The sequence below is a fragment of the Bos indicus x Bos taurus genome, chromosome 19 (genome assembly GCF_003369695.1).
Source record: "Bos indicus x Bos taurus breed Angus x Brahman F1 hybrid chromosome 19, Bos_hybrid_MaternalHap_v2.0, whole genome shotgun sequence".
NCBI classification, from domain to species: domain Eukaryota; kingdom Metazoa; phylum Chordata; class Mammalia; order Artiodactyla; family Bovidae; genus Bos; species Bos indicus x Bos taurus.
Window position 1 is genome coordinate 52,248,739 of NC_040094.1, and position 15,092 is coordinate 52,263,830.

General features: G+C 46.6%; 1 protein-coding gene across 1 annotated transcript in view; it reads left to right on the top strand.

Annotated features, from left to right (window-relative positions):
- The first annotated feature begins 6,540 nt into the window (after positions 1–6,540).
- The window catches only part of NPLOC4 (NPL4 homolog, ubiquitin recognition factor), a 50,040-nt gene continuing 41,488 nt past the window's right edge, over positions 6,541–15,092 (top strand). The window contains exons 1-2 of the mRNA XM_027517970.1: positions 6,541–6,760; positions 10,492–10,572. Coding sequence (XP_027373771.1) covers positions 6,746–6,760; positions 10,492–10,572 — 96 coding nt within the window. The 5' untranslated portion in view covers positions 6,541–6,745. The remainder of the gene's footprint in view (positions 6,761–10,491; positions 10,573–15,092) is intronic.

The following is a 15,092-nucleotide window of genomic DNA, read 5'->3' on the forward strand; positions in this document are numbered from 1 at the left end:
AGGCCTGGGCAGAGTCCCCAGTTTCCCAGGAAGAAATGAGCCCTTTACTCCCCACCTGTCTGATCGCATCAGAGCAGAGGAAAGAAGGGTTATTGATCAGCATCCCCCAGACCTCACGTCAGTAAGAGCAAAAGGACAAGCTGCCGATGACGTTGGCCTTCAGCCCCTTCTGCACCGAGCCAGAGCCCACCCTCCCATCACCCAGATCCACAGGGAGACCTGCCAGATCTCCTGTCTAGGGGCCATTCGGGGCTGAGTGGATGGCAGCCTTAGACAGTGGGCAACAGGGAGATGAGAAGGCCGATGGGGGCTGGGTCACAGGTGGGTGGGGGCAGGGGAAATGTGGGGGTGGCCCGATGGGTGATGGTCCCTGGGTGTGTGCTATCCTTGGGGTGTGGATGCACCCCACACCATGTTAAACACAAGGGCAACGCTGGGTCACCTTTCAGGGTCGGAACAGGGTGCTGGGGGTGGTTAAGGCACCTGATTAGTAAAGCCCCACCCCAATCTTAGCAGCAGGGCATCCTGCCTCCCCAGTACACATTGGGGCTCTGGGTGGGTTCGGAGAGAGAACACCCCCAACCCTGGCAGTCATTGCTTACCTGGGACAGCAGGGGGCTCCTTTCCCCCTCCTCCATCCTTCCCCAGGACAGGTGTACTGAACCCTGCTGGCTTCTCTGGCTGGGACACCAGGCCTAGTGTTGCCTGTGGCCTTGGCTGCTCTGTGAGCTGTGAGCCCCACTGGGATGCCGTGGTCACGACCAGATCATGTGAGGAGTCATATTTTAGGGCTTAACACAGCCTCTGCTTGTTGAGATGCAGAGAATTCTTCTTCCTGAGCCCAGATTCTTGGCCTTGCTCTGTGCAGGCATGACGTGGGAGCTGTCAGGGGGCTGGCCTCGTGGTCATCGCCAGAGGGTCCCGGTGTGGACAGCCTGGCAGATTCAGTGCTGCCCCTCAGCTCAGCTGGAGGATCAGATCCTGGGCCCCAGTAATAGCCTGGGAGACCAGCCCACAGCTAAATGCCAGTTTATACTCTGACTTATTCACTGAAAGAAAGAAATTATATATATATATATATATATATATATATATATATATATATATATAATGAATATGAGTTTGAGAAAACTCCAGGAGATAGTGAAGGACAGGGAAGCCTGGTGTGCTGCAATTCATGGGGTTGCAAAGGGTCGGACACAACTTAGCGACTGACCAACATAATTATATACATACATATGTAAATGCTGCTGCTGCTGCTGCTAAGTCGCTTCAGTCGTGTCTGACTCTGTGCGACCCCACAGACGGCAGCCCACGAGGCTACCCCGTCCCTGGGATTCTCCAGGCAAGAACACTGGAGTGGGTTGCCATCTCCTTCTCCAATGCATGAAAGTGACAAGTGAAAGTGAAGTCGCTCAGTCATGTCCGACTCTTTGCGACCCCATGGACTGCAGCCCACCAGGCTCCTCCGTCCATGGGCCTTCCCAGGCAAGAGGACTGGAGTGAGGTGCCATTGCCTTCTCCACATATATAAATATATACATATAATTACGTGTGTTGTGTGTGTGCCTAGTTGCTTCAGTTGTATCTGACTCTTTGTGGCCCCATGGACTGTAGCCCGGCAGGCTCCTTTGTTCATGGAATTCTCCAGACAAGACTACTGGAATGCAGAGCCTTTCCCTTCTCCAGGAGATCCTCCCAACCCAGGGATTAAAGCCCAGTCTCCTGCATCCCAGGCAGATTTTTTACCGTTTGAGTCACCAGGGAAGCCCATAAGTATACAAATGTATGTATGTATATTTGAAGTGCCTTTTTATTTTCACATGTCACTGGGTAAATTACATCCTTCTTGGTTTTAAGGAACCCGGGATCCCTTACCCTCTGAGTTTCTCAGCAGCAGAACTTTGTCAAGGTCACTATTGGGCCCTAGAGCTTGAAAGGACCCTGACCATGCAGCAGAGAACAGACAGAGGTGTGCTCCAGGCTCCCTGAGCCTGCATCATCTGCCTTCTCGCCCTGCCTGCCTTGCTTGGATGCAGTGGGAAGACTGGCTCAGAGCAGGACCCTACCCTCACCAACTCTGCAAGACCCTGGGCATGAACCTCCACACCTCCTGAGTCCAGCTTATGGACTGCATGAGACTATGATGTGTGTGGATGCTGCTATTGGCTGCTAGAGCCCTGAGACCGTGGAAAACAGAGGCTGCCAGGAGCCCCTCTGCAAACACGTTTGCATGGCAGGAGAAAGGGTGGTCTCTGGGGGGTTTGTGTGCCCTGTCCTGTCTCCATCGTCCTCCCCACTCCTTTTCTCAGCTTCTTCTGTTTGATGTTTTAGCCCATCTCTTTTCCTTCCTCACTTACCACTTCACAATCCAGACACATGGGCTGCTTGCTAGGCCCTGATCAGCCTGGCACTGATGGTCCCTGACCTATGCCATCCCCTGAAATCTCTTCCTGGTGTCCAATTCCAGACTAGTATGGCCCAGGGAGCACTTTTTATTTTTTATTTGCTTTATCTTGTCCTTTTATATATATATACACACACACACTTTATTTATACTTGGTTGCTCTGGCTGTTTGTTGCTGTGTGGGCTTTACTCTAGTTGCAGCAAGCAAGGGCTACTCTCTAGTTGTGGTATGCAGGCTTCTCTTTGCAGTGGCTTCTCTCGTTGCACGGGCTTCCCTGGTGGCTCGGTTGGTAAAGAATCCACCTGCAATGCAGGAGACCCCGGTTCGATTCCTGGATCAGGAAGATCTCCTGGAGAAGGGATAGGCTACCCACTCCAGTATCCTGGTTTGGAGAATACCCACTCTAGTATTCTTGGGCTTCCCTGGTGGCTCAGCTGGTAAAGAATTCACCTGCAATGCAGGAGAACTGGGTTCGATCCCTGGGTTGGGAAGATCCCCTGGAGAAGGGAAAGGCTACCCACTCCAGTATCCTGGTTTGGAGAATTCCATGGATTGTATAGTCCATGGAGTCACAAAGAGTCGGGCAGGACTGAGCGACTTTCACTTTCTCTTGTTGCACAGGAGCACGGGGTCTAGGACACATGGGCTTCAGAAGCTGTGGCTCCCAGGCTCTAGAGCACAGAAGTTGTGGCACGTGGGCTCAGTAGTTGTGGCTCTCAGGCTCCAGAGCACAGGCTCAATAGTTGTGGCACACGGGCTTAGTTGCTCCTCGGCATAGGGGATCTTCCCAGGCCAGAGATCAAACCCATGTCTCCTGCATTGGCAGGCGGATTCTTTACCACTGAGCCACCAGGGAAGCTCCCATCTGTGTTTTTGCTTCAGGTTCCTCACTAGCTGCTCCCATAATGACTACTTCTTGGAGCCCAGCCTAAACTCAGGCAGAGGGCCAGCTGAGTGTTAAGCCACTGAATTTTGGGAGGGTTCATTACGTAGCAGTATTGTGAGCACAAATGACTGACACAGAGTTTATTCTCTGTCAGGGACTGGTCTGCAGTGCAGAGCCCTGCAGTATAGAGTGATGAAAGTTGACGATCCCCCATCATTAGGCGCTTACATTCAAGTACAGGGGAAGTCAGACAGTATGTGGAGAAACAAGCAAATATGTGCTGTTTTATATGGTCACAAGTGTCATGAAGCAAGGAAAGGAAATAGTGGTGATGTCTTGTATGAGGTGATCAGGAAGGCCTCACTGTAAGGCTCTGGTTCCTAGGTATACACCCAAAAGTATTGAAAACAGGGACTCAAACAAATACATAGATATACAGGATCATAGCAGCCAAAAGATGGATACAACGCAGGCGTCCATTGATGAAGAATGGACAAACAGAATGTGCTCCATACATGCCATGGAATATGTGTGCATATGTGTTTAGTTGCTTCAGTCATGTCTGACTCTTTGTGACCTTATGAACTATAGCTCACCAGGCTCCTCTGTCCATAGGATTCTCCAGCAAGAATACTGGAGTGGGTTGCCAAGCCCTCCTCCAGGAGATCTCCCCAACACAGTGATCAAACCAGTATCTCCTGCAGCTCCTGCACTGCAGGCAGAGTCTTTACCACTGAGCCACCAGGAAGCCTACCATACTCAGCCATAAAATAGAAAGAAGCTCTAACACAGGCTACAATATGGATGAACCTTGAAAGCATGATGCTCAGTGAAAGAGGTCAGACACAAAAGCCCACATATTATGTGATTCCACTTGTAGAATAGGTAAAGCCATAGGGACAGAAGGTAGGTTAGTGGTTGCCAGTGGTTGGGGAAGGGGGAAACGGCAGCCACGGCTGAATGAGTGTGAGGTTTCCTTCAGGGGTTGATGAAAGCTTTAGGACTAGATAGAGAAGGTGATTGTTCAACATCGGGAATGCACTAAAGGACAGTGAGTTTTCCCCTTTAGAATGGTTAACTGTATGTTCTGTGAATGTCATCTCAATTTAAAAAAAGAAAAGAGGGACTTCCCTGGAGGTCAAGAGGCTAAGACTCTGTGCTCCCAATGCAGGGGGCCCAGGTCCGATCTCTGGTCAGGGAACTAGATTTCACATGTCACAAGTAAAGAGTTTACATGCTGCAACTAAAGATCCTGGCATGCCAGGATCTAATATCCCTGGTACTGCAACTAAGACTCAGTACAGCCAAATAAATAAATAAATATTTTAAAAATTTAAAAAAAAGAAAAGAAAAGAACAAGAGGACTGAGAAGCTGAAGGAAGAGAGGGAATGAGCCCCATAGATTTTCTTGGGGCAAGGCCCCTGTGAGGATGACTTTAGGAAGGTCACCCGGGAGTGTCTCAGGATCCAGACCTGCAATGGAAGCAGCATGGCACAGGCGGAGGGAGAAGGTGAGCAATCAGACAATCCCAGTAAAGGCCTCAGGGATCCTCGCAGCTGGGATGGCCTGCAGAATTGTACCAGACTGAGACATGGGGGTGGGCCTTGCTAACCATTGCTGTTATTGGGCATGAGCTGCCTGGGGGAAGGGACTGTGATCTGGAGTAAGCTAAGTCCCAAAAGGGGAGCTCAGCCAGCGCTGCCAGCAGCTTTGGTCCTGAGTGGGGGTCTGGGCAGTGCCCTCGGCACACGCCAGGCTGACGTGCAGGAAGAGCGTTTCGGGCACATGTAGTACCTTAGGTGGGAACAAGCCTGGGAAGTCTGAATAAGGATGGCTGTCTTCAAATTTTTCTCTGAGTGAGATGAGGAGATGACAGGTGTTGAGTAAGGTGCATCCAATTTGACAAAAGGACCACTCAGGCTGCTGTGCTACGGGCAGAAGGTCAGGGATAGGACGGGAGCTGGAGGTCAGGCCCAGTGAAGCCAGACTGTGGCTCGTCTCTTCCTCAAAGAGGACACGTCCGGCCTCATCAGTTGCTGCATCAGGCTTCAGAGCAGGATCTCAGGAAGATGGCTGTCACCTCTCTGGCTCCATCTCAGCCCTGTTCTGATATTGGGTAGCCTTTGGATGAAAGTGTAGTTACTCCCACTTTTATGGGCTGAACTGTGTCCCCCTCCAAATTTCTATGTTGAAGTCCAAACCCAGGGCCTTAGAACGAGACTTTGAAGGTAAGGCCTTTAAAGAGGTAGTTAACTTAAAATCAGGCCATTAAGGCGGGCCGTCCTCTAATGTCCTTATAAGAAAAGGAAACTGGGACACAGAGAGACACCAGGGATGCACTTGCACAGAGGGAAGACACAGGACGAAGACGGCCATCTGCAAGCCAAGGAGAGCGGCCGCAGAAGACACCAAGCCTGATCTCCGACTTCCGGCCTCCAGAACTGTGAGAAAATAAGTTTAAGCCACTCAGTCTGTGGTATTTTGTCATGGCAGCCCCAGAAATATAACTACTAATACAACTTTAAAACGTTAATGTAATACCTTCACAGTCACACAACGGAGATTAAAAGGCAAGCGGTGTAGAGGAGAACAGCATGTCTGTCAATGCTTGGACGTGACCACACCAGGAGACGTCACCACCAGGACGCAGTTTTGTCCTTCTGGGTGAGGGATACAGTCAGTATGAGAAGCATACTGTATGAGAAGCAAAAAGAGGCCGTCCTGTACAAGAAGAGCAGGACAGGGTGAGAAAGCAGGATGTGTGTCAGCAGGATAAAAACTACACACCTTCCCCCTTGATAGGAGCAACCCTATCAACTCTTCCGTCAACGTTTGTCCCGCGTCCAGCCCCCTCATGGCCACTGTGTTCTGCCCTCTGAACTAAATAAAGCCTCAGTCTCCCCAAGGGTCTCTCTGATTCTCCTCCTGCACTATTCTCCATTCAGTTTCTAGAAGAATCCTACAATGTTACACAGCGCATGCTTCCTCCACTCTCACCTCCCCAAAGACCTCCCGAACACACTTAGAATAGAATTTCCGTGTGACCAGCAAGGCGCCCAGTTCGAGCCCACCGATCTCTGTCGGTGGATGAGATGCGCTCCGATGCTTCCATCTGGACTGCGCAGCCTCTCTCCACCGCGTGGTCAGCAGGGGGCGCCCCTCTACGCAGAGCCCAGCGCGGGGCCGCCCTGCGCAGGCGCGGGCCGTTGGTGGGGCCGGAACCTGATTGCGGGGCCGGAACCTGGTTGCGCGGCCGCGCGGCCGGGGGAGCGCGTCGGGTGAGGCACAGGACGTCGCGGCGGTGGCGGCCGGGCGGCGAAGCTGGAGCGGCGGTGGCGGCGGCGGCGGGAGGCTGGGGCCGGGGCTGAGGCCGGGGTCGGGGCTGCGAGGCCCGTGGGGCGGCAGGCGGCGGCAGCCCGGGGCCCGAGCCCGGACACGGGAGCGGCCACCATGGCCGAGAGCATCGTGAGTGGGGCTGCCGGGCGGGAGGGCGCCGGGATGAGGCAGCATATTTGCCGGCGCGGCCTGCGGAGAGGCGCAGCGGCCCGCCCTCCTCCTCCTGGGCCGGCCAGCCGGCTGGGCTCCCGACCTCCTCTCAGCTCCTCCCGTCCCCGGCTGGAGTAGGAGGCCGGGCGGTCTATTCCTGGTCGCGGGGTCTCGCCGGGCGCGCCTAGAAGAGGGGCTCCGGGTTGCCGGGGGCTAAGACCCCTCCTCGCCTCCTGTCCGTCTTTCCTGCCTCCTGCCGTTGCCCCAGTGAGTGCCTTGTCACAGGTCACTAAAAGCGTTTTCTACAAATGGGGACCCCCCTCTCCGCTAGAGGAAGCTGCGAAGAAGGGAGACGGTGGACTGGCGGATGGCAAGGAGACCTTGACAGCTACCTGTCTGTAAAGGGATGTTAGATCTCATTTTGTACCCGAAGTTAGAGATTAACACACGTCCCCTTAAAGTTTTTGTGTTTTTTTTTTGTTTGTTTTTTTGTTTTCTTTAAGTGAAAATCAGAAAAAAACTGGCCGTCTCTTAACTTGAGAAAAGTTCCTCTCAGAAGTCAGTGTAGCCGGAAAAAACCCAACAGACCAGCTGAACAGAAGAATTTTTTGGTTAACTTTAAGGACCACTTGGAATTTCCTGGGGGAAGCAAAAGCAGTGTGGGGTGGCAAGTCATGTTCAGAACTTGGCCTTGGGAGGGCCTCGAACAGTTTTGCCAGGTGTTGGGAATAGCACGCATTCTCTCTGGATGGTCAGGTCTGCAGGAACCTCCAGCTCTGGGACTTTGAGACTTTTCCTCTAGTGAGTCCTAGCTCTGCTCTCTATTCAGGGGCCCTGGCTCCTTCTCCCTGTTTCCCAGCCTAGAGATGAGCAGAGGGAATAAATGGCCCAAAAGAAATGAGCAACTAACTCGTTTTAAAATAAGACTTACCACCAATTCTTGGTAACTCATCCTAGAAATAGGTTAAGAGCACTCAAATATGCTTCCAAACTTTCTCTTTACTGTAGTATTTTTAACTGAATTGAAATACCTGTGGATAAGTGAGTTGTTTCAGAGAAAGCCACTTTTGTGTCTGTGTATAAGGCAAAGCTCTAGTGGATAGCATGGATCTCTTGCTGAATTTCTCACATTGTGAGGAATTGAAACAGATCATTCTTCTGAGATTTATTTCAAAAGTTTATTTACTTATTTAGAAGAAGTCTTCTAAAATTTTTTGTGTAAAAACTTGATTTTTATCTTACTAATTCTTTGACTCCCCCAAGAAGTATTCTGGGCTCACTTTTCTCATAAATAGGGAGACCTAGGTTACCAAGAAGTTAATGTGTCTCTGTTGCCTGGTTTGTGTTTTCTTGTGTATTTTATAGCCTGTGTCAAAGGCCAGGCCATAACTTCCCTCAGTATAAGTTATGTTTGTCTTTCGGAGTTAAATACTGAGCTTAGCTTGGAAATCTTGACTTCTATGTCTTGTTGTAAACGAACAAGTAGAATAACTTCTTAAGCTTTGAAACTCTCCAGAAACGTGTAATCCTGACCTTTAACTCCTCAAGGAGTAGAGTGTCATGCTCTTGGTCCTAAGTGAACATTCAAAGCCACAGTCACTACATCCCTCAAAGAGAAGCAGGGCTCTTTACTGCTTAACCTGCCTCAGTATTGGAGACAGGTTGCAGAAACAAATAAGTGGGAGGTTACCTCATGTCCAGGCTGTGTATTAAAACATTTTTCTAGATCTTGAATCTAGAGTATACTAGAAATCAAAAGTCAAAAGACTTTTTGTTTGTGGTACACACAGATGAATGAGAAAGTTAAACAGATGTTATTGAGAAGCAAAATAAAGAAAATACATTCTTAACAATTGGGATTTCGTAAGGACTATTCAAAACAAAATCTTAAAATTGAATACAACATGGGGGGGGAACCTTTTCAGTTAAGCAAAAGTTATTCGATCTCTGGGTCAGGAAGATCCCCTGGAGTAGGAAATGGCAACCCGCTCCGGTATTCTTGCCTGAAAAATTCCGTAAACAGAGGAGCCTGGTGGGTTACAGTTCATGGGGTTACAGAGTCCGACACAACTGAATACACACACACACACACACACACACACACACACGCGTTACTAGAAAATGAGAAAGGACTTCACTGGTAGTCCAGTAGTTGAGACAGGACTCCTTGCTTCCCCTGCAGGGGTTAGGGGTTTGATGCCTGGTTGGGAAAGTTCTGCATGCTGAGAGGTATGACCGAAAAAACCAAAACAGAGAAAGACAGAGGCAAGCTATTTTTTAGGAAATGTAGGAATAATTTTAGGAAAATCTAAATTATTATTATTTAAAGAATATTTGTTTATTTGGCTGCACAGAATCTTAGTTGTGGCATGTGGGATCTAGTCCCCTGACCAGGGATCGAACGCCAGCACCCTACATTGGGACCCAGAGTCTTAGCCACTGAACCACCAGGGAAATCCCTACATTATTCTTAATTTGTTTGATAAAATAGACCAGATCGAAAGCCGTTGTGGCATTTTGTCCTGTATCAATGAAAGCTTTTCAAAAACAGTTGCTTATGACATTTCTCATCTGTAGAGTGTTGTTTTGAATACAATATACAGTGCAGTGTTGCTGAGAGGAAGAACGTGAGTACTTTCTGGCACATTCTGTTCGTGGCTCCTCCCATCCCTCAGGTGGTTGGAACATCCTCTGTCTTGCATCTTGTCATGGCAGGGCATGCCTTTTCATGCTCCCCATTGAGGCAAGACCTCAGATGGTTGGCCTGGACATAGCAGCTCACCTTCACTGGGCTTCTATCAGGGTGAAAATCAAGTGTAGAAAGTGCTGCTCTGTCCAGCTGTCTTCCAGACCTGACAACCATTTCATGGCTAGCCATGAAAATCCATATATTTAAAACTCTGACAAATTTTACCATGGTATTAAACCTCTTATTTCTTTTCTTTTATTCTTTTTATTGAAAGTAAATAACAAATTAGATTTCCTGCAATCCTTTAATGTTTTTAGTTTTTTTTCTATTTTGGCCTCATGGCTTGGGGGGATCTTGGTTTCTAACCAAGGATTGAACCTGTGCCCTTGGCTTTCACTGCGGGTCCTAACCCTTGAAAGTCTGCTAGGGAGTTCCACGTGGAATTCTGTGATGTTTTAAAAGTAATCTGTATGGATCTGGGAACAAAAATGTTTTTTTAAACAACTCAGTTGTTCATGATTCTTGTTTTTTTTCCTGCTGATAAAAAAATATATATTTGTATAAACCTGAAGAGAAAAATGTTGATCTTTCAGATATATTTTTTATAAATAATGGTTAAAAGTTGAGGTTGTAGGAATTCCCTGGTGGTCCAGAGGTTGGGACTTTGCACTTTCACTGCTTAGGGTGTGGGTTCAAGCCCTGGTTGGGGAACTAAAATTCCACAAGCCATGTGGCATGGCCAAATAAATTAAAAAAAAATTGAAGCTGTATTTTTCTGAGTGAAATGACACAAGTTGACTATTAGGGCAGCCCTCTTAGGATGTCCTCCCCTGTGCTGATGACTCTCAGACCTCTGCTTCATCTTCTAGAAACATTGGGTTACAATACGCAGGGGGAAAGGTGAAGTTTGACTCTTTAAGTTCCAGTGACTCATATGCCAAGAGACTGCAGATGTTAGTTTCAGTAATAGGTCAGGACCTTCCAAGTCTGCACAGTAACCACCTTGTTTCATTTACCATAGATAATACGTGTCCAGTCCCCAGATGGGGTGAAGCGGATCACGGCAACAAAGAGAGAAACGGCTGCAACATTTTTGAAAAAGGTACCTATGGCTGGGTATTGACCTTTCTTCATCCTCCACTGTTGTTCCCTTCCTAGTCTGTACCTTTTCTCTTTCCCTCATTTTCTTGATTCCTCCCCACTCCCAAGTTTAGTCTCTTGCATTGGTTTTCTCTGTCATGATTGGTGGGACTGATACAGGATCAGATGTGTCACAGCTGACCACTGCTTACCATTGCAGGACCAAGGGCCCAAAGGTCAGTGTAAAAGGATTTCATAGGAGGAGCATTTGTGAGTGAAAAATCAGAGAGTGAAGAACTTGAATCGTTTTTCAGCAAAGGGGAATTATTAACATGTATAGAATGATCCCACTTTCTTCTTAAAAAATTAAATTAAGCTCCATTTACAAATCTGTGATGTGAGAATGTGGTTTAAAGAGCATAAGCCAGACCTAAAAGGGGTAGCTCTGGAAGAGGAGGCCAAAGGAAGGAGAGTGGCTTTTGCTTGATGCTTCATTCTAGAGGTCGACAAAGCATGGTTCATGGCTGGCCGCCTATTTTCATTGGAACTCAGCCGTACTCTTTGGCTTATGTACTGTCTGGCTGCTTTTGAGCTCCAGGGGCAGAGCTGAGTAGTTGTGACAGATTGTATGGCCTGAAAGCTGAAAATATTTACTGCCTGGCTCTTTACAGAGAAAATTTGCCAACCTCTATTTTATACATTCTTTATTATTTGAATTTGTTGTAGATAGGTATTAACTTTTATAATGATTTAAAAAGTCACTTTTCATAAGCAAAATAAAAAAAAGGTCACAGACTGTTAAAGCCAGAGGGAATTTTCAGTGTCAGGTAGTCTGATCTTTTTGTTTTCACAAAGATGGAAATTGAAGTCCAGGGAATAAGGAGATTTGCTGAGGATTACACTGTGATCTGTTAAGGAAGTCATAGCACTTACCTGAGAAGTTTGGTTTCTGAAAAGTAGTTTCTATTCTGGTTCCAACAGTGCTGCTTAAGTGACCGTATTTACAAGAATAAAAGGAAAAAACCCAGGTGCAGTAGACAGCAGAAAAGAGAATCTCTGTGTCTTCAAGGACTTTTTAATATCCTGCATGTGTGCTTACTTGCTCAGTCACGTCCACCTCTTTGTGACCCCATGAACTATAGCCTGCCATGGAATTTTCCAGGCAAGAATAATGGAGTGGGTTGCCTTTTCCTACTCCATTTTAATATTTTACTCTTTGCTTTTTTAGTAGTAGCTGACCATTGTCAGCTCACTCCTGGTGATGGTGCTAGGATACCCTAAAAGCTTGAGTTCTTGAGAGATCGTCTGAGCAAAGATGAAGCATTAAGTGGCTATTGCTTGGACAGTTGTGGGGATAAACGTGAGATTAAAAATACTGCCTACAGTTGTTCTTTACTTTTCTGAGTCTTTGTTATATGAAAATTTCTTATATCTGTAGTAACCATGTAGAGATATGGTTTTGTTTTTAACTTGAGGTTTTCGTGCTTGGCATCAAATATAGAGTTGTTGGACGGGTTAAATTCAAATGATTTAAAAGAAGCCTAAAAATACAGGATTATTCTGACTTTTATTTGCCTCAGAAGTATCCTGAAATCCTAGTGCTCCCTCTGGGTATTTACTTGTTGCCTTGCATAGGGAATATGGACACAATAGCTGTCACTGGATGTGGGTGGAGTCAGGGAGGTACAGTTTAGTGTTGACCTAATTTCTGAAGCCATTATCACCGCAGCAGTCATTGCTTAGGAGAAATTTGTTTGGGAATACTCAAAAACAAACATTTATTACGCTGAGATGTTTCCCCTCAAGTGAAAATCCTTTCCTCTGATTATGCAAATAATATGGATTAATTATAAAAGCCTTGAACAATACAGGAAGTATAAAGAAGCAATAATAATAACTCAAAATTTTACTAGCCGTGTAGCATGTCTTTATGTGTACACATGTGCAGGCATATGGGCACATACATCCCTGTGTATGCATGTAATGTACTTTCACCAAAATAGGAGCATACTCTACTACTGCTGTATTTCATATCTGAGGTTAAGGAGAAACATTTATGGATCACCAAAGAAAAAAATGGAGAAGGAATTGGCAAACCTACTCTGGTACTCTTGCCTGGAGAATCTCATGAGGAGCCTGGTGGTCTGTAGTGTGTAGGGTTGCGAAGAGTTGGATATGACTGAAGCAACTTAGTACAAAACACGAAACAAAAACTGGCATGCCTGCATTTTAATTTATATGTAAAGTGCTTTTTTAAGACTGATTTGGAAATAATGTATTTTAATCATGTATTATGCATTGGTAAAGAGGAAAATCCAACTGAAATTAATTGGATAATAGGCTCTCCCTGTGACCTCACATTCAGAGTCCAACCTTCCTGAACCATTTTTTGATTCACGTGACCATGTTATGTCTCACTGAAGGGGTCACTGTCTGCCCTGTCAGGAAGACCAGTGAGCCAGCCACCAACACCTGTGTTTCAGGCGCTGGTGCTAGGACGCTCTCCACCTTACCGACAAGGCTCAACAACCAAGATCCCTCTTTCGTCCTTGATTGATCATTGAATGGATTGTTTGATGGCGGTGTTGAGGGCTCATGGTTGTTTAGCTATCTGGGTGACAAGTTACATGAGTCCAGGCAGTGACCCATATGTCAGTCCTCCTGCCCTGCAGGCAGAAGATGCACCCATTCTAGAGAAATTCACATCTCACCTTGTGATCATTTGTAACCTGCTTTTTTCACTTTACAATAGGTTATGGACATGACTCTATGTCAACAAATGTAGATTTGTATCTTGTTTTTTTAACTGTGATAAGAATAACATAAAATCTGCCGTGCAAACCACATTTAAGTGTATAGTTTAGTAGCGTTAAGTACATTCATAGTGTTGTACATCACCACCACCCATCTCCAGAATTTCCTCATCTTCCCACACTGAAACTCTGTTCCCATTAAACACAAACTTCCTCTCCCCTCCTCCCCTTCAGCTCTGGTAACCACCCTACATTCTGTCTCTCCAGGTTTGTCATATAAGTGGACTCGTACTGATTTTTGATAATTAATAATTTGGTTGTGCATTTGTGCCCTGTAAGTGGGCTTTGAAATGGCCTTCCTTTCGCCTCACAGACTTGGCCTGAAAAGTATGTTAACCACTGAACTTTGTTGGCTCCAACTTCCCATCCCCACACTTGACATCCTTGATCCTGGTTTAATATGTGGCATTATGCTCTCTAAGGAAATTGGTTTTGTAAGTGTAATGAGACATCTTGCAATGAAAATCTCTCATAGAATCTTGAGTTACTGGATCCTTTCCTTCTCTGTGAATCATTAGACCATAAACCCCTCCAGGACAGGTTCTTCTGGCTGTCTTGCTTGGCATCGTCTTTCCTCATCTCCAGGATCCAAGGGTTTGCTTCTGCTGCTGTCACTTCCCTGAAAGGGCCCTTACTGAGTCACCCCAGATCCTACCTCTGTCCTTGTTTTTTGGCTGCACCTTGTGGCTTCTGGGATCTTAGTTCCCCAACGAGGGATCAAATGTGCACCCTCAGCCATGAAAACGCAGAATCCTAACTGCTGGGTTGTCAGGAAATTTCCCTCAGTCCTTTCTTAACCGACCTCTTAGCAGCAAGTGACTCTGTCCTTTCTCTTTATAATATTATACATGTTTTTTTACCTGTGAATTAAAGTACCTGCTAAGAGATGCTTGAAAAATGTGAACAGTCAAAAAGACTGATGATGAAGAAAATACCCAGGTCTGGGTTGGGGCGGTGCCAGCCTCCAGGAACTGTCGGTCAGCCTTCCCACCTCCTCACCCTGTCACTCCTCTCCTGACCTGATGGGAGCTGCTTCCCCACTTTTCTGTGTTTTACCACCTCTATGCCTTCCTAAACCCTAAATTTTAGTTTTGGCTGTTTTTCAACTTAAATGAAATCATGCCATGTATTCTTTTTTGTTACTTTCCATTATAAACATTTGTATTCATCTTACATAGTACCATGTTTCTGGTTTTATTACAGTAGTCACACATCAAGATTATCTCAGGTGTGAAATGAAGTTTTTAAGCTTTTTTTCCTGGCTGCGCTGTATGGCATGTGGGATCTTAGTTCTTCTACTGGGGACTTGTGCCCTCTGCTTTGGAAGGCAGAGTCTTAACCACTGGACTGACAGCAGAGTCCCAGTTTTTAAGATTTTAACTGTGCTCTTGTAAGACTCTGCTAAGTTTTTTTTTTTTTTTTTTTAATGCTTGATGCCTTGTGTTCGGTTTCTGTATCTTTAGATAAAGAATTCAGAGTTCACAGAAGCAGTTATTTTCACAGGAGCACCGTATAGAACCTAGTATATATATTTCTGCATCTCCCAACAGTGGGATTTAGCATGTGTGAAGTAATGTTGCTGGCTGTTGTATTTGAAAATACTGCTGCTCTCTGTCCTGATAGAAAGCACAGATCTCAGTCATGTGGTCATAGGGATTTCCCTCTGCCCACAGGGCTGCCCACACGATACCCTGCACCACTTCAGAGATTGCCTTACATCCCAGGGGTG